Raw genomic sequence first — 20,050 nt, forward strand, 5'->3', positions numbered from 1 at the left:
GCTGGCTATTGCCATTCTCGCCCTGCACTCGCGGTACAATGGTGTAGTGCGAGTGCAGTGCGATTTTTCTCTCGCCCCATAAACTTGAATGGGTGCGAGAGAAACCAGAATCGCATTACACCCACAGCATGCTGCGATTGTTTTCTCGGTCCAATTAGGGCTGAGAAAATAATCGCTCATGTGCGCTGACACACAGGCTAATATTGGTCCGAGTGGAATGCGATGTTTTATCGCACTCCGCTCACACCGATTTTCTTGCAGTGTGTCTTAGGCCTAATAATAAAAATATTTACTGGAACAACTGTACATTTTGAAGTATCCATATACTCGATATATTGCCATCTATAAATCTATGGGTATTTAAACCTGTAAAAACGGAGTTGTGGCTTAAAAGGGTTCTCCAAGATGATATAATAAAAAATCTCAGCAATTTATAAATACTTTTAATGAGCAAGTCCATTTTTTTTGTTTTAAATTATGTATATATATATATATATATATATATATATATATATATATATATATATAATTGCCTTATTCTGTCTGTCTTGCTCCAAAATGACATCATTACAATGACAACCGTCGCCACACCGCGCGCTAAAGAGCCTGCGACCAACAGCTCAGCTAACTGAACAGCCCAAACTACGGGCCGACACCCGACACTTTTCTCCGCACTCACACGGAGCCCCGACTTCCCGGTGAGTGCTGCACCCCCGGGCGCCCACACCGGCAACCCAGCCGACACATACCCACCGCTCGCCTCCGCCCCCCGCACACATTACCCCACTCAGCTCCACCTCCCCATGTATACACTGAACACACACACACACGAATAGTCACCTGTCCCCAGCCATGCAGTCCCCAGCACTGACTTTCTCAGCGCCATGGCTCCTTTTGGCTCCACCCCCCCGCACTCTGCCCCCACACATTACCCCGCTCAGCTCCGCCCCCCCGCACTCCGCCCTCCGCATGTATACACTGAACACGAACACACACACACACATGGATAGTCACCTGTCCCCAGCCATGCAGTCCCCGGCACTGACGTCCCCAGCACCATGGCCCCGCTCGGCTCCTCCTCCCCGCACACATGGGCTCGCTAGGCTCCGCGGGCCCCGCTCGGCTCCGCCCCCCCCGCACACATGGTCCCCGCTCGGCTCCGCCATCACTGCTCCCGCCGTCTGCCGCCCCCGACTCCTTTCTTCACATACAACTGGCAAAAATTATAATATTATTTTCATCAATTGTGACACCAGCCATTTTGTATATAATGTTTTATGTGTAGCATGTAAAAAACAATATATCGGAAAAAACAAATACCAAACAAGGACTATGTAATGGAACGCGCCTTATTGTGACTAGAATGTATTCACATCTCATTCAAGCAAGAGTCATCACTGCATCAGCTAAAGACAAGGAAGTGTTAATTCCACGCATTGATATATGTCCTTCAGACACCCGCCTTCCGTTTAGGCTTCACCGTCGTCAGTTTCCCCTAAAATCCGCATTTGCCATGACAATAAACAAGTCACAAGAGCAAACTCTACACCGTGTTGGCATATATCTACATGAACCAGTTTTTGGCCATGGACAACTGTACGTTGCGTTTTCAAGAGTGACAATGAGATCCAACGTCAAAGTGAAAGTTGTTGACACCCCTTTACAAGGAAAGTTACTTACAGATAGTGAAAAGGTCTTCACACAAAATGTGGTGTACAACAATATTTTTACTTAACTTTACACTGTTCATGGCCTTCTTTCATTACAAGCCATGGACATCATTAAACATTAGACTCATCTATTAAAACTGTTCCTTCTGTAGTTCTGTTGTCCATTCATTACCTTATTATTCAGTCTGCTAACCTACATACACATTCTAGACTACCCGATACGTTAGAATCGGGCCACCTTCTAGTCATAATATAAATGTAACAATAAGGAAGTATTTCCCCCACATCGCCGCCTTGTCAGTGAATCTCCCTGCTGTTGTGTAGACCACAGGCCTGAATCGACCTGCAGTCTACAGAATGGAGAGCGGGTCATGGACAGGACTCTAGAGCTCAGCAGTAGCCATGATGCAGTACAAAGAGTAGACTCCAGCTCAGTCTCTGAGAACTTAAACAAGGTTATTACCAGGGAGCAGATGTGAGACTTCCAAGCCCTTTAATAGGTCCAAGGAGCAACATCCAATTGAAGGGCGCTAGGTTGTTTGCAAAGCCTGACATTTGGCGGACCCAAAACAGGGGCAGGAGTATAACATCCAATCTGGCAATCTGATCTAATACTGCAGATACTAAAGGCAGGAGATAGACAGGGTGGACAGCAATGGGTGGAGCCTATCTGATCTGATACTGAAGATACCAGAGATGTAGAGATAAGAAAAAGCTGCTCAAATTGCTATCCATCCTGTATGTCTGATCTTCTACTGTAGATATCAGGGATTCTGAGGTAAGAAGAGGCTGTTCATAGTGCTGTCCACCCTGTCTATCTGATCTAGAAGTGTAGATATCAGGGGGGCTCATGTAAGTAGAGGCTGCTCACACTCCGGACCCACCCTGTCTTTCTGATCTGATACTGTAGATACCAGGGGTGTGGAGATAAGAAGAGGCTGCTCAGACTGCTGTCAACTCTGTCTATCTGATCTAATACTTTAGATATCAGGGGTGCTGAAGAAGAGACTGCTCACACTGCTGACCACCCTGTCTATCAGATCAAACAGTTGAGATTCCAGTGGTGCTGAGCTGAGGTAAGAGGAGACTGCTCACACTGCTGAACACCCTGTCTATTAGATCAAACAGTTGAGATTCCAGTGGTGCTGAGCTGAGGTAAGAGACTGCTTACACTGCTGTCCACCCTATCAGATCAAACAATGGAGATTCCAGTGGTGCTGAGGTAAGAAGAGACTGCTCACACTGCTGTCCACCCTGTCTATCAGATCAAAGAATGGAGATTCCAGTGGTGCTGCAGTAAGAAGTGACTGCTCACACTTTTGCCCACCCTATCACATCAAACAACCTGTCTAGCTGATCTAATATTAGAGATACCAGTAGTGCGAAGGTAAAAAGAGGCTGCTCACACTTCAGTCTACCCTGGCTAGAAGCCACTTACACCACTGTCCACTCTGCCTTCTTCAATGTTGACTGGCTGCTGTGACTTGGAGACAGTCTATATGATGTATGTCAAACTACCTCCATTTTAGAGCAGCGGGCTTCGTGTTGCACATGTTCACGGGCACCTGACCGATTCACATTCAAGAACAGGTTTCTGTTAGTGTAACAAGAATGTTCTAAAGTGATTAGCTTCCTAAACAAGATTTGCTAAATACGAGTGTATTGTAATTTAGTATTTAACTGACAGGTATTTGTTTTTTATTTCCTGAAGAGCCGCTTTATTTATTGTAGTGAATGTACATCACTTAGGACAGATTTGTATTCACTCTGCTCTTAAAAAGAAGATAAACTATTACATTTGCAGAACAGCGCCCTAAACTCCTGCTGGTTGCCTCCGTAGCTGCTGATTTACATCCCCTCCTGATCATTACAATAAATCTGCTACATCAGGAAACACAGATACTTTGTACGGGCAACGCACACAGTAAATGATGTTCAAAGCTCAGCCCCTTTCTAATGAGAAATTTCCGGTGTCATTATTTCCATGAATTCATTAATTTGTATTTCATGCTCCAGAACAAAAAGTATTGGTCTATCAAGTTTTCATTTTGCAGAATGTTTTATATGGTCCGTGATAAAAGGAAAAAAAAAGAAAAAAAGTTTTTTTTTAATGAAAATGATGACGATGGTTTATGCTCTTGACAGCAGGAAGTAAATCATGAAATTATGTTGATAATAAGCTATAGCACAAAATGCACAAAAAAAGACAAAAAAACAAAAAACAATGAAGAACATAATGATAATACATATGTTAAAAGACAATTCTACGGTAATTTAATTGTACAGATTTATGTAAAAAAAAGGAGAAACAGGAGGGTTTTACAACCTCCCAACAAGCACACAGGGCCCCGCCGCGGAACAATACTGAAGACAGAAGAGCAGAAACTCTACAGCTGCAAAACATAGATATTGGCTAGATATTAGAAATTAATAGAAGAAATTTGGACTTTGAACTCATCAATCAAAAACAAGTATGCACAAGCTTTCCTCCCCCCAAAATTTAAAGGGGCGGTTCCCTACTCATCATTAGTGGCCACATCTCTGTAAAACTCATAGGGAAGGCTTTTATTGCACATTCTGGCTCTGAATCGCACTATTGTGGTCCGCTCATCCCCATCAAGTGACCCCCGGGCTCTGTGACCTCTTAGATCCAGTGATGCCACGTCCACTTCCAATTGACGCAACATCACCGAGGCGGGCCCCAGTCTTCCTTAGTGGCTGGGCTGTGGGTGGCGTTTCACTGCTCGTCATAGCCCAGCATTTTGCGCGCTCTCATTTGCTGCATACCACACAAGCAGGAGGGATGCTGGGCTGTGATGTGCGGGGAAACTCCACCCACAGTCTAGTCAGTCAGGGAGACTGGGGCCAGTCGCGGTGATGTCGGGTCAACCTGAAGTTGACGTGACATCACCGGATCTCAGAGGTCACAGATAGAGATTAGCGGTTCAGTGGAGGTTTTGTTCACCGACAGCAAACAAGCAGAGCATCCATTGGTTTGAGCGTGACCCAAACACGCAAGCCACTGATTGGCAGTTTGACTCTGCACCCACATACAGCCAACTATTAAAAGATCGCTTCCGGGGGAGAATGGGCAGGCTTTTACAAAACATTTTTTAGGTTGCACGCTACATTTAATCATCCTGATGCTACCCCCAGTGTGAGCCGTCCAAACACTGCAGGCGGCTCGCACAGGCTGAGCATCAAGCGTACTTCCGGTTAACATACACCAATATTATTGGGACAGTCAAAAAACAAATTCACGTGAAAAAACTCAAATCCCTATAAAAATCTCTTTATTATTCATAAAATTGCCCAGGTGATTCACCCACATACATTAGTACCAAAGGGAAGCTCCATATATCTAAGAAGGATCTAAGGATCTAAGAAGGATCAACCAAAAAACTATATTTTCTGATATTTTCTAGGTGTATACGTATTTTGTATGTTTTTTTCCCCTGTTTTTTTTTCAGAAAATATTTTACTGGTTCTTAATACTTCATAGTAGAGGTCAGACCAAAATTGGGGAAACATCTCCTGCAATAACTATATGGGTCAGAAAAATTGAAGAATTAATACACTCATTACATTACTATAATGACACTGATATATACCTATAGCTGACCCCTACCTGCCAACGGAGGGTATGATACCCTAACTTAGCTGGGCGCCCCCGTTCCTCGTCGGCTATCCCTCGCTTCCCCTTTACTTATCCTACCATATGGTCTGACCTCTACTATGAAGTATTAAGAACAAGTAACATATTTTCTGAAAAAAAAAGAGGGAAAAAAAACATACAAAATACGTATACACATAGAAAATATAGTTTTTTGGTTGATCCCTCTTAGATATATGGAGTTTCCCTGTGGTACTAATGTGTGTGGGTGAATCACCTGGGCAATTTAAACATCAAGCGTACTTGACCACAGCATTGCTTGCATGAATGAAGTTTGCACGTAAAGCATCTGCACTCAGAACCCGAATCTTGATTTTTTTTAAGTTGGTGTTCAGTTCGAAAACCGAACCTCAGGTTTGCTCATGTTTAGTCACAAAGCCCGGGGGTCACTTGATGGGGATGGGCGGACCGCAATAGCGCCGCTCAGAGGCAGAATGTGCTACACAAGATATTTGACAAAAGCCTTCCCTAAGAGATTTACAGCGATGTGGCCACTAATGCTGAGTAGTGATCCACCCTTTAAAGGAAGATTTAACAATTCTTCCGTGATTCAGCCATGATTTTGGAAAGCAAAATAATTTTAGTCGCTTTACCTGATATACACAAGTATTTTACATTATTTGCAAAGTCTTCAGATAGTCCATCAAAATAGGAATGGAGGCCTGTGATTACCTGGAACAGCCACTGATTAGCAAATTGAGGGCTTTTGCACATGGTGAAGCGGAACAGCCCATTCATCATGGTATTAGCAGGCATATGGGTATGAGCGGGGGCTGACACATTTCTGTTATGATTTATGCCATTTCTGTGGCTTATATTTTAATGAACTTGTCAGGAGCACTTGGTAATTGCTCTGTTTTACCCAATCTCCACCTATTTAAAAGAAAGTTGACGACGCAGGCCAGAAAAAGGAGAGGAAACAATGAAAGCTGCAATTTTTTTGCACAATTTCAAATTTTACAACATTTTAAGCAAATTTATGCCAGAATTCTGGATCAGTCACTTGCCATAAATGTGCAATCAGTGTACACTGAGCCCAATATAAATACCATAAATACAGATTAGAAGCCATGGGCTGTCATATATAGGGTGAATCTCTCCTATGATATATATAAACCTACAGAAACACAATGGAGTCCAGAGATTAATCTAAAAAGGTTCATCATTTATCAAAAAATAATAATTAATAGCGACAAGGTACAAAACAGAATAAAGCACAAGGAGGAGACTCATGTGGACATAAAGAGAGGAGGTAGAGCGGTCACATCATAGGTACGGATGGGCGGTATTGTAAAATAAAGTATTGTACAGTCCTAATATACTTCAATATTCCACGGGTAAAAAGAGGCTTAATGGAAACTAGCAGTATAAAAAAAGTACATACTGACATGTTCCCAGAAAAAAAGAAAGTAAAAATGCATATAATCCACAACACCTACCCATTACTCCTTAGCTGTGGCACTTGACCTCCAGCCCTGATTTGTGTTTCGCGTGGGCTTCTTCAGGGTGCTATGAAGAACCTCACACGAAACACGAAACGCGCAATGTGGCTGCAGGTCAGGTGTCACTTTGCATGGAAATATGTCAGTATATACTTTTTATACTGCTAGTTTACATTAAGCCTTTTTTTACTCTTGGAATATTGAAGTATATTAGGACTATGCAATACTGTTTTCTACAATACTGCCCATCCGTACCTATGATGTGACTCCTCTACCTCTTCTCTTTCTATCCACCTGAGTCTCCACCTTGTGTTTTATTCAATTTTTAACACGTGTCCCTATTATATTTTTTTATTTAATAAAAGTATAAAACTTTTTAAATGGATAGCTAGACTCCATTGTGTTTCTGTAGGATTATATATGTCTCATAAAAATGTAAATTCTTTTTACTCAATTTGGAGCTTTCTTGGGGACCACACCCAGTCAACTACAAACCCCCCTGGATTCATATACAGGAAAGAGGAGGCCATATGTCAGGAACAGAGAAATACGGGGACAGAAGCAAAAGAACGCCAGATTCAGGAGTGCAGTGGCACTTACACTATGCAAAAGAAAAGCTCATATTTATAGTAAGTGACAGATCCTCTAAGTGAAGATTACGAGTGGATTGAAGAAAGAAGAGTAAAATAGTTTCTATTATATACATTTTATTTCCCAGATTAGAATCCACTCCTATTTTTGCCTTAAAAAATTTCTGAAAAATATTGATCAAATACTAAAATGTGGATGAGATCTAAGCACAAATTGTAAGAGCAGATTAACCCTGTTCACACTGCTAAACAGTTGCTGGGGAAAAGTCTATTCTTCCCAATATTTAACATAAGCCAAGTATAGAAAATGATCTTTTACTTGGTCACACGTTGTATGCTAATGAATCATTAAGTGCTCGCTGGTGCTTCCTTCATCATTGAAGTGACCTGTATTATCAGAGGAAAACCTTTCCTTCGCTCTTGATTTAGTGGACATAGTTTGTGAGGTGTAAAAAAAGGACACTTCAGGGATGAACGATTTATTATCATACCCCAAGTGGGTAAATGAAAGATACTCTTCTCCATTACTTTAAGCTCCCAAACATAGGGATGTTTGAGCATCTTCCTGTCATTATCCCCTCCATCACATTTGGTGATTCCAAGAAATAAGTCAATGTCAAGGAAGGGTAAAAAACTTATTCAGTAACTAATGGTCCCCATACATATTAGATAGATATCTTTCCTTCAGCCCCTAAACAAGATCACTCGGTCAAGCACTCCTATGTTCGACAATCCTTCGCCCCCCTCCCCACATCTATCCGGAGGTCCCAATACACATTAAATAGATAACTTCCCTTCTTCTCTTCCCACCCCCCCCCCCACACAATCACTCGGCCAAGCACTCCTGTGTTCGCCAATCCTTCCCCCCCCCCCCCACATCTATCTGGAAGTCCCAGTACACATTAAATAGGTAACTTCCCTTCACACACCCCCACCACACAATCACTCGGTCAAGCACTCCTGTGTTCGACAATCCTTCGGCTCGTCCACATCGGGAGGTCCCCATACACATTAGACTATCAGCATTATCAGACTACTTTAATCTGTACACTACATAATATTTACAGACCTATACCCATCCCAAATATAAATATATATCTATATAACACATATACCTTACCTTCAAAGTGTGCCTGAAATGCAAACAAACACACAAAGGTTACTGCGGCCGGCATTGATATTTTTTGTCTGTCAGGACACCATTGGTTGTTCAATAATGGCAGCATTTTTCCATAATTTGTCCTTGCTGTCTGTACAGTAACGTATGTGTCCTTGCTCAGGTACACACAATCAGTCACAGTGCATGCACTAAAATGCACATCAGTACTGTGCAAGAAGCAGGAACAAACACTTGTCCCTGCTGCAAGCAAGAAACCATTAAGTATATCATATCATGCATGGGACATTGTGAGGAGGGAGCAGCATGCATGGGACATTGTGAGGCGGGAGCAGCATACATGAGACATTGTGAGGAGGGGGCAGCATGCATGAGACATTGTAAGGAGGGAGCAGCATTCATGGGACATTGTGAGGAGGGAGCAGCATGCATGGGACATTGTGAGGAGGGGCAGCATGCATGGGACATTGTGAGGAGGGAGCAGCATGCATGGGACATTGTGAAGAGGGGGCAGCATGCATGGGACATTGTGAGGAGAGAGCAGCATGCATGGGACATTGTGAGGAGGGGGCAGCATGCATGGGACATTGTGAGGAGAGGGCAGCATGCATGGGACATTGTGAGGAGGGGGCAGCATGCAAGGGACATTGTGAGGAGGGGGCAGCATGCAAGGGACATTGTGAGGAGGGAGCAGCATGCATGGGACATTGTGAGGAGGGGACAGCATGCATGGGACATTGTGAGGAGGGGGCAGCATGCAAGGGACATTGTGAGGAGGGGGCAGCATTCATGGGACATTGTGAAGAGGGGGCAGCATGCATGGGACATTGTGAGGAGGGGGCAGAAAGCATGGGACATTGTGAGGAGGGAGCAGCATGCATGGGACATTGTGACGAGGGAGCAGCATGCATGGGACATTGTGAGGAGGGGGCAGCATGCATGGGACATTGTGAGGAGGGGGCAGCATGCATGGGACATTGTGAGGAGGGGGCAGCATGCATAGGACATTGTGAGGAGGGGGCAGCATGCATGGGACATTGTCCTCACATCATGCTGCTCCCTCCTCACAATGTACAGATCATATTTCATAATCGAGGAAGGTGTGGTGGATATACAGTAGTTTATAAGGGAGGGCAGTGTGGTGTTTATTAGGGGCAGTGTCACAGTCACAGTATATAAGTGGGGACGGTGTGGTGGGAATATTTTATACTCATGCTATGTTTTGATGTGCCTGTGGTGATTCCCATTGGGGGGGGGTTCGTTTCTTATTGATACTTTTTAAAGTGTGCTACAGAGTAGATCTGCCTTAAACAGATGTCGTGTGCGAAAACTCAGTTTTACGTTGTCACTAAGGGGCGCGACCACTTAAAGTGCCTAGGGCAGCACGAAGGCAAAATACAGCCCTGAGTATATGTCATTGTTAAAGAGACAGCCAGAGGAAGGTCACACAGATATCCCGCCTGTCATCAATTTGTCTGAAATAGCACTCTGCTGTCAGCAGTCATCAGGACAATTATGCAAGTGACCGACTATTAATGGACAAAGCCATGGCTGTTTCCACTACTAGGCAAATTATTGGCGAATTGATAGCGTATAGTATATTCACAACCAATTCCAGTACATGGAAAATATATATATACCTCAAAACAGTAATTGCCAACTGCACTTTAACAAAAAGAACTACTACTAGCCGCCACCATCAATCGCTTATTGTTTTGAAGTGTATGGCTTCGGGGATGCAGTTTACAGAGCAAGAGGAATGAAGCTAGTTAACGTTATATATTTAATTCGAAAGTAGGGATTGTTAATAAAAATATACAAAAGATGTTACAAAGGAAAATAAAACAAGACAGCGTATACAATTACATAAAATAAAAGGGGAACTAATAAACCTGACGTCACTTCAATTACTTCAGAGCTTAAACAAGGGAGGTACTACTTAAGAAAAATGGACAAAACCCACAGAAAGCTGTACCTTCCATGGACTGACAAAGGATTAAACCCAATATCTTGTTTTTTATTAGATAAAAGTTACATCCTCATACCTCTGCTTGATGAGCTGACATGGGGACTGTTAGTGGGATGTGCTCGACTTTTCAAAATTTTATGAAGTCCCCAACTCACAAGATATCTTTGCCCCTGGAGGTCCCAGGTGGAAAATATTGTGAATGTTTTTGATCACAATTTTTTTTTATTTCCATAGGGATGAAACATAGCTTAGCATCATGCATTTAAACGTTTTTAAGTTGGAGGGGTTATGTTGGCCATGGTGATGTGAGTGAATGCATTCTGTTGGTTCCTTTTCTATGACACCAAACATCTATCTCCCATAAATATTGCATTGATCTAACACCCCAATATTCACATCTGGATACTGGAGACAGAGTATCTATCAAAGATGTTTTGATGGGATGAAGCTTATACAGAAAGGAAGTTCTCCTCCTCTGCATAAATGAATCCCAGACTTGCTGTCTCCTTCCCAGCAGATATACAAGTTTTAATTACCTCTCCACACCAGGATATCTTACTTCAATGAAGATGGAAGAGTCAGCTCTCTCACTTTCTTGTGGTGATTATTTTCTTACTTGACCAGTTATAATTAATCTCATATGTTCAATGTGGGTTTGATATGTCCCTTCTCTAGAGAGACATAGATGTCTTATAGATTTTTAATTTTTTTATGACTGTCATCAATACCAGACCAAATTGGTTTTACAGCTCGTACTATGATCGGATTTACACAATATACAGAGCCATAACAGCAAAGCTCCATACACAGTAGCAATTGTTGAAGAGTACTGCAGTTCAGCTCTACTGAAGTGGGATGTGAGCTGCAGTACCTGAGAATGGCCACTACACTGTGTATAAATCTATACTGCCCCATCTCTGTACTCTTTGTACATCCGGCAATTGTGGGAGTTGTAGACAGCTGATCAGTGGGGGTGCCAGTTGTCGGACTACCACCGGTCTGATATTGATGACCTATCCTGTGTGATAGGTCATCAGTATATTAGTCCTGGACATCCACTTAAAGAATTCAATGCATTGTTCCAAAAGCCTTAGTGTAAAACCTTATTTTTCCACATTGTGCTGTACAATAAAAGGTTATGCATCTGTCACTGACTGAGCACAGCTTTTGTACTTGCATCTGAAGGGTCTCATAAACCTTTCAAGCAGTGTAGAGCAGGTCTCCGGCTTTTCTGGTTTCACTTTTAAGATAAATGTCAATCTAGTGACAGCTGTCAGTTTTACGCATCTCAAGTTCTATTAGAATTTCATGTGAAAGAGATTTTCCTAGAAAGGCATGATACTCAGGCTGAAATCAAGCGAGGAAAACACAAATGTAGCATTTGGAGTGTGTCTGATACATTTGGAAAAATATATATATAATGTATTTTTATTTTATATATATATATATATATATATATATATATATATATATACATACACACACACACAGTACAGACCAAAAGTTTGGACACACCACATCTCTAGAACAACTATTAAGAGGAGAATTTGTGCAGCAGCCCCTTCATGGTAAAATGGTAAAATATCTGCTAGGAAACCACTGCTAAGGACAGGCAACAAGCAGAAGAGACTTGTTTGGGCTAAAGAACACAAGGAATGGACATTAGCTTTGGTCTGATGAGTCCAAATTTGAGATCTTTGGATCCAACCACCGTGCCTTTGTAGAAAAGGTGAACGGATGGACTCTACATGCCTGGTTCCCACCGTGAAGCATGGAGGAGGAGGTGTGATGGTGTGGGGGTGCTTTGCTGGTGACACTGTTGGGGATTTATTCAAAATTGAAGGCATACAGAACCAGCATGCCTAGCACAGCATCTTGCAGCGGCGTGCTATTCCATCCGGTTTGTGTTTTGTTGGACCATAATTTATTTTTCAACAGGACAATGACCCCAAACACACCTCCAGGCTGTGTAAGGGTTATTTGACTAAGAAGGAGAGTGATGGGGTGCTACGCCAGGTGACCTGGTCTCCACAGTCACCAGACCTGAACCCAATCGAGATGGTTTGGGGTGAGCTGGACCGCAGAGTGAAGGCAAAAGGGCCAACAAGTGCTAAGCATCTCTGGGAACTCCTTCAAGACTGTTGGAAAACCATTTCCGGTGACTACCTCTTGAAGCTCATCAAGAGAATGCCAAGAGTGTGCAAAGTAGTAATGAAAGCAAAAGATGGCTACTTTGAAGAACCTAGAATATAAGACATAATTTCAGTTGTTTCACACTTTTTTAAGTATTTTATTCCACATGTCTTAATTCATAGTTTTGATGCCTTTAATGTGAATCTACAATTTTTAGAGTCATGAAAATAAAGAAAACTCTTTGAATGAGGAGGCGTGTCCAAACTCTTGGTCTGTACTGTATATATATATATATATATATATATGTATATATATATATACTAGTTTAAAATAAAGCTTCGGAAATAATGATTTGATAATAATTTTATTATTGCAACTATGATTTTCTCAAAAGTGAGTGTGAGTGATCAATAAAGCAGATTCCTACTAATGTGTTGGTAATATAAAGCTATAAAAAACTTAACTCTGCTCACAGTCCTGACATGTTTGTTGGTGAAAAAAATAAGGGATAAATTTGCGATCTTAATGATTTTGATATATAAATATATTTTAAATATTCAACTATCGATACTCAAAACCTCATTATTTGTTCACTTGCTATTATAAGTACAGTTTGTAGTCTATCCTACTACTATACAATGCTTGTACAATGCAGAACTAGAGTTGTAAGAAGAGGTGCAAATCCAAGCCGATATATACCAGCCCGGTGGAGAGCAAAGGAACAGGCATTTGTAGGATGGATACATTTGGCATATATACCAGGAGCTTTCACAGAGTATACACCCTATGTACACACCCAACACTTGGAAATAAACTATATGAAAAGTTGCCCAAAAGAAACAGCAATCAACTTCCGGAGGGCGGGACGGTTGTAGTACGGACTTCTGCTGCTAGGAAAAAGTTCATGGAACCAGTCTGTTTCAATATGCCAGCTGACGTTGCTGGGGAAAGTTGAATTTGGCTCCAGTGATATCTTTTTCAATCTCTCACACATTTGGAGATAACTAACTCACTTTAACAAAGTCTATAAAGTTTTATTAACTTTTGGGGGGAAAGGATCGGACAGAGTTGCTATGCTACAGAAAGCCGACAAAGAATCTGCCAGGATGAAAACACAAGTTTATAAATGCTTCTCATGTTGTGAAAGGGGTGAAATGTCAATTGATGATCAACTTTGTTCCCTATGTCCTTCAACCTCCCAAACTGATAAAAATGTGACAAAAAATTATCAAGTGATTCTGGAAAATCGCTGTCGGTCTATTTATGAACTCGTAGATTTGACTGAAGTCCCTACCAGCAAATTTAAATTGGGGAATTAAGAATAAAATGTGCCTCGTAACAACCATTACGATGATTTTTTTCCCCAAAAGAAAATAAAACTTGAAATATGCAGGTTGTTAATATGAATTAGACTTTACAAGGAAGGTGAGAAATTGAAGAGTTCGTAAAAAAAAACAAAGCGCAACCTTCCCCAACGTTGGTTGGTATACTGACTCAGAAGGGATCCGAGAACATTTCCAAACTGTGCAAGCCCATACAAGTGTCCCACTTGCCTTGCTTCTTTTTGGTACCCTCTTGTATAATTCAAAATGTATTAGTACTGTTCTATAAGAAAACCTTTCTTCTACTGTGCAGAAATCAGAGAGCAGAATGTTCAAACAAGATGACCTGTGTCTGAGAATCTGATGGCGTGCGCTTCAATGGTCTTATTAAGTCAATATCAGGACTTGGCAAGGAATTTGGGCGTGACACAGTTATGGGATCTGTTGTCTGGTACCTGCCCGTCTGGTAACAGCTGTAATATTCCAGCACACTCTCTCCTTGATGTTCTGGAGTCCTAAGGTTTTTTTTTAGATGAATAACTTTATAAACTAAAACACAAATGACAATAAAAGACAGAATAAAAAATGACAGCAAAATGTAGAATGACTCGTGTAGATCTTCTGCCGTTGGCTGGCATATGACACCTGATTTAAGGGATACTGTGATAATCTCTATGGGTGTCGAGCTCACACCATTACTGGACAGATAAATCTCTTCATACAATTGCTCATTAGTATTTAGTCCTTGATGGCTACGTACAATGTTAATGGTCTCCGTAGACAGTGATTGGGCAGAAAACGTTGTATGAGTGCTCAGAGAGTTTAGAGGAGGTTTGTAAGTGACACTTTTTATATTCCTGTGCATCTTTTCAGTACTTGTAGATAAGACACCAAAGAACCCAGGTGAAGCAATTGTTGTACTTTCCACACAATTCCTAAATTCAGTAAATTTTACATTCCTCAGTGGTCTGTTTTGGAGTTGTGGTGGGCTGTCACAATGCAAACTGAATCTAGAAGATGAAGAAAGCAAAAAGCTTCTAAGTGCCAACAAGTTACATCCACAGTGCCATGGGTTATAACCTGCTTGTAAATGGCTTAACGAGACGAGAGGTTGCAGCACTCGAGGATGCAGAGACGTGAGGTTATTAAAGGCAAGGTTAAGAACTTTTAGTGAAGGCCCCATTTCTTCAAAGGTGTTATCCGATATGGCTACTATTTCATTTCTGTCCAACTGTAGGTAACCTAATTGATTTAGGCTGGTAAAAGTCTTTGAATCAAGGTTACGTAGCTTGTTCCGACTCAAGATCAACTGTTTGAGATTACTCAGCCCATTAAAAGATTTGTCGCCGATTGTCTGAATATTTGCATTCTCTAAAAACAAATACTGCAAAGAGTTAAGTCCTCGGAAGGCAAAATTGTGTATTGATCCAATCTGGTTATTTGACAAGGAAAGTCTTTTGAGACCTTTGAGTAATCCCAGAGCATTGGATGGCACTTGCTTTAAATGGTTACTTTCGAGGTATAGATTTTCTAGGTTTTCGAGATGACGCCACGCGGAGTCAGATATCCGAGAGATATTGTTGTTGGCTAAATTTAGAGTATGAAGGTTAAACATCCCAAAAAAGAGATTGCTGCCGAGGATACCAATTCTATTCTTCTGTAAGTATAAATGTCGGGCAGATTTCAGATGGCTAAATAACCCATGAGTAAGATGGTCAATCCGATTTTGCTGAAGGTACAAGTAATGAAGGTTGAGAAGTCCATGAAAGATAGATGTATCTAAACGTTGGATGTAATTATCGTTGAGGTACAATGAGTAAAGTCTTTTTAAGGAGGAAAATGCTTCGGCATGTATGTATGAAATGTTTGAATTGTCCAAATAAAGCACAGCAAGATCCTTAAGGCCAGACAGCTCATTGGGGCTTATATTAGTCAAATTGTTGCCGGTTAGATATATAAGAGTGGTTGTTTTCGGAAAGCTCTTCGGTATTGCAGTTAGACCCAGGCTTCGGCAATTAACCTGTTTTTCCAAACAGATGTGGCAAATAGTAGGGCAGCAAAGGACCCTTTCCTGTAGAAGCAACATAAAGACATAGCCACTCAGACATATGTGGAGTGGGGCGAGAAAGCGCTCGCATCTGTGCACGTTCCTTTGTTTGTTGTGCATAATTGTTCTGGCAAGCAAAATGAAAACAAACAGTCACGCATTAAGAAGACATTTTGCTGAACAAGGTCCATAATTTACTAGAACAAAACAAACCTTCATGCTCTGCTGCCTTAGAAAATGAATATTCTGCCACTGCTTGATAAGTTATACTTCATGTTAATCGACGCCAGTGTTTAATGAAAAACTGGCAAAGGACATATATTGGATAAGGAAGTGTAGTAATAAAAAGAACACACTAAGTGATGTGCACTAACATGGTGGACATAGAGTACGCAGAAATTAGGAAAGGGACAAACTTTAAATATTCCTATGTAAAACAACTAATATAATGAAAAAGGAAATAATGTGATAATATGAACATACAGGAGTATATCTGTGTGAATTAGTTAAAATGACAAGAACTACACAATGAAAAGGCCAGCTATGCTACATTGTCAATGTCAATGACTGTATTGCATATGTATGTATCTATATGGATTTATCTATTTATCTATGAAGTCTAAGCAGATAGATGGAAATCCAGGAACACACAATCATTCTATAAAGCTTTTATGGAAGAGAGATTGAAAAAGGCAAAGGCTATATGGAAAAGAGAGAAAGAGAAAGGAAAAAAAAGAAGAGGAAAAATAAAGAAAAAGAATAAAAGAGAGAAAAAGATTGAGAAAATAAAAGAAAAAAGAAAAATAAAGAAAGAAAGCATATTAGAAAGAAAGAAAGAAAGCAGAAAAGAAAGACAGAATGAGAAAGAAACAAAATGGGAAGAAAAGAAAATTATAGAAAGAAAAAATAAAAAAATAAAGAATTATAGAAAGAATGAAAAGAAAGAGAAAGTTAGAAAGAAAAAAAAGAGTAAAGAAATAAAAATAAAGAAAAAAGGAAAGAAAAAATAAAAAAAAAACAAGAAAGAAAGAGAAAAAGATTGAGCAAATAAAAGAATAATAAAGAAAAAGAAAGATAGAAAGCAAGCAAGAAAGGAAGGAATAAAAGAAGGAAAGAAAAAAGAAAGAAACAAAGAAAGAATGAATGAATGAATTATAGAAAGAATGAGAAAAATAGAAAGTAGAAAAGAAGGAAAGAAAGAATGAGAAAGAAAAAGAAACAAAAAGAGAAAATGAAAGAATTATAGAAAGAAAGAGAGAGTAAAAAATAAAGAATTAAAGCATGTGAAAAATAAAAAAAAAGTAAGAAAGAAAGAATTATAGGAAGAATGAGGAAAAAGAGAAAGAAAAGCAAAGAGAAAGTAAAAAAGAAAGGAAGGAAGAAAAAAAGAAAGAGAAAAGAAATAAATAGAAAAAGAAAAAAAGGAACGAAAAAGAAAAAAAGAGAGGAGAAAGAGCAATGGAAAGATGAAAGGAGAGAAACAAAAAAAATAAATAAAAAGAAAGCAGACCTAAATGAAGATATACATGAAAGGAAAAGAGCTGTCACAGAACATAGAAATCAAGAACTATACATTCCATCTATGTAGCTGCTGTGGGGAAAAAAAAGAGAGAGGGAGAGAGATAGAAAGAAGAAAAAGAAATCGACACAAATCTGTGCGGTATACAAATACGTAAATCTATATGTATATATTTATACTGACACACACACACACACAGCAGACTAACTTGCAGGAGATTAATGTTCACATATTATGATATATCTGAGCTCTGGCACAGATAGTGAGCTACGTTCGGGACATTTCACTCTCTAAAGCCATAACACAGAACATACTACAGAATATCTCTCATACGTAATACAAAAAGTTGCAATAGTTGTCAATTTCTTACCCCTAAATTGTTCATTTTAGAAATATTCTTGCAGTTTCATTATTTTATGAATCAGTAATACCAGTCGGATGACAATCAGAGTAATAAGTGCTGTTATTTTTTTTTTAAGGACTGAACAGGAAACGCTCTACTCCCAAATGGTTCGCACAGTCCGGACAGGATACAAAAGGTTGCTATGGATACAGGAAATTGTACGCAGGAAGTCATTCCATCCTTTGCAACTGAGGAATTGTCCAAAAAAAAAGTGTGTGCAACTGAAGTCTGATAAATGAGCCATAATATATCTCTAGAACACACAAATGATGAACACTGTAGGCAGATACATTCATGTGTCACATAGATCCTCATTACTACACGGATGTACTGTGACAGGAGAGGTATGACTGCTGCCAGAGGCCCAGACAAGCGAGTCCAGCAATGCACCCACCCGCTCACTTGCCACCTAGTAGTCATCCTATGGGGATACAAATTGGTTCTGTTATTAGTGTGGCTCATTAACTTGCAAAATAAAGAAGTTGTTTGGTTAAACCTCTGAGCTCAATGAGAAGTTGTTTTCCAAAACCTCCAAGCTCAGTGAGAAGTTGTTTCACAAAACCTCCGAGCTCAGTGAGAAGTTGTTTCACAAAACCTCTGAGCTCAGTGAGAAGTTGTTTCATAAAACCTCCGAGCTCAGTGAGAAGTTGCTTCCCCAAACCTTTGAGCTCAGAGAGAAGTTGTTTCACAAAACCTCCGAGCTCAGTGAGAAGTTGTTTCACAAAACCTGAGGTCAGGGAGAAGTTGTTTTGCGAAACCTCTGAGCTCAGTATGAAGTTGTTTCGTGAAACCTCTGAGCTCAGTATGAAGTTGTTTCGTGAAACATCTGAGCTCAGTATGAAGTTGTTTCGTGAAACATCTGAGCTCAGTGAGAAGTTGTTTCCAAAACCTCAGAGCTCAGTAACAAGTTGTTTTGTGAAATCTCCTAGCTTACTGAGAAATTGCTTTGCAAAACCTCTGAGCTCAGTGATTGGCTGCTGTAGATGTGACATCACTGTAGTGGAGAGCACCGCGGCGGCAGCATTAAACCAGTGGATTTCCAGACAAAAACATTTAATTTCACCCTAAAATGATTTAGCTTTTTATCAAGAGAGCAAAATTGCAGAGTCTTCAAATTAAAAGTGAAACTACTCTTAATGCCGGATTCGGGTCATGTACGCCAATTGTCCACGAAAAGTGTACAATGAGATTTCAGGAGAAAGGTGGAGCCCAGGGGCCCCTAACTATTTTTCTATATGGGCTCAGATACTACTGATGATGATGACCCTTCTGAGAGTCTGGACACTTAGAAAGTATGCAACACTCCTGTGGGTTCAGGAATTTCACATCCATAACAAACCAATCCATAAAATCAAGCATACAGGAATGCAATTGTAATATTGGTTTTCAGTGCTGATCAGCTCGAAGAAAATTTCAGATCAATATATACATATCAATTGTGAGCTGAAGAGCTTTAACACATGCCACTCTCCTAAACTGAATAGGGGGGACGTGTCAGCAAAAAAATATGACATTGTCTAAAAGTGTTCATTTTTTTTACTTAAACTTATTTTTGACAATATTTTTATTCACTTTTCCATATAATTTAGATATACACAGTTACGTCCTCTAGAAATATTTGAAAAGTGATAAGTTTTTGTATTTTAGTGGTTTACCTCTGAAGTGGAAATTTGCATATTTAATTTCCCAGAGGAGCACTACATGCCTTACAAGACTCCTTACAGTGACATGCCAGGCAGGTCTCTAGACACATGGGAAAACACACGGGACAGAATTGGGCTGTAGACTAGTTGGACAGACAGGTCCCCAGTGGTTTCTCATTGCCCATTGCCCCGGATTAATAGGTCTCTGCTATATGACATTAGCACAGTATTACGAGCGCTGATGAAATGAAGAATCCTTGTATACGAGATAAATTGAACGGTTTTTATTTCCACAACGCAAAATCGATGCTGGACTAGCAACTTTTTGAAAAGACAGTTGCAACGGCTTTATTTTTCACTTAAAAAAGATGCTACTGCTGCATCGAAATACATTTTGGAAAAAATACATTAAATTTATTTCGTATACAAGGATTCATTATAGCAATGCAGCCTAATATTGTGCTATTGTCCCATCTGATAAACTGTCCTGGAGGAGATCATTCCCCTGGGCACGAGGCAGCA

The 20,050-nt window shown here is 40.3% G+C and overlaps 2 protein-coding genes across 3 annotated transcripts in view; both read right to left on the reverse strand.

The window, feature by feature from the left end:
* Positions 1-20,050, reverse strand: part of IPO11 (importin 11) — a 643,145-nt gene that overhangs the window by 193,779 nt on the left and 429,316 nt on the right. The window lies entirely within an intron of this gene.
* On the reverse strand, positions 12,043-17,964 carry LRRC70 (leucine rich repeat containing 70). 2 transcript variants are annotated; one of them, XM_075326271.1, is made up of 2 exons: positions 17,853-17,964; positions 12,043-15,987 (listed from the first exon to the last, which is right to left on the reverse strand). In XM_075326271.1, the coding sequence occupies exons 1-2, from the start codon at positions 17,865-17,867 to the stop codon at positions 14,233-14,235; spliced, it is 1,770 nt and encodes a 589-aa protein (XP_075182386.1). In that variant the 5' UTR covers positions 17,868-17,964; the 3' UTR covers positions 12,043-14,232. The 2 variants fall into 2 exon arrangements, with proteins under 2 accessions (XP_075182386.1, XP_075182377.1); XM_075326262.1 differs by having other exon boundaries at positions 12,043-16,090.

This window comes from Anomaloglossus baeobatrachus, chromosome 1 (assembly GCF_048569485.1).
Source record: "Anomaloglossus baeobatrachus isolate aAnoBae1 chromosome 1, aAnoBae1.hap1, whole genome shotgun sequence".
Lineage (NCBI taxonomy): Eukaryota > Metazoa > Chordata > Amphibia > Anura > Aromobatidae > Anomaloglossus > Anomaloglossus baeobatrachus.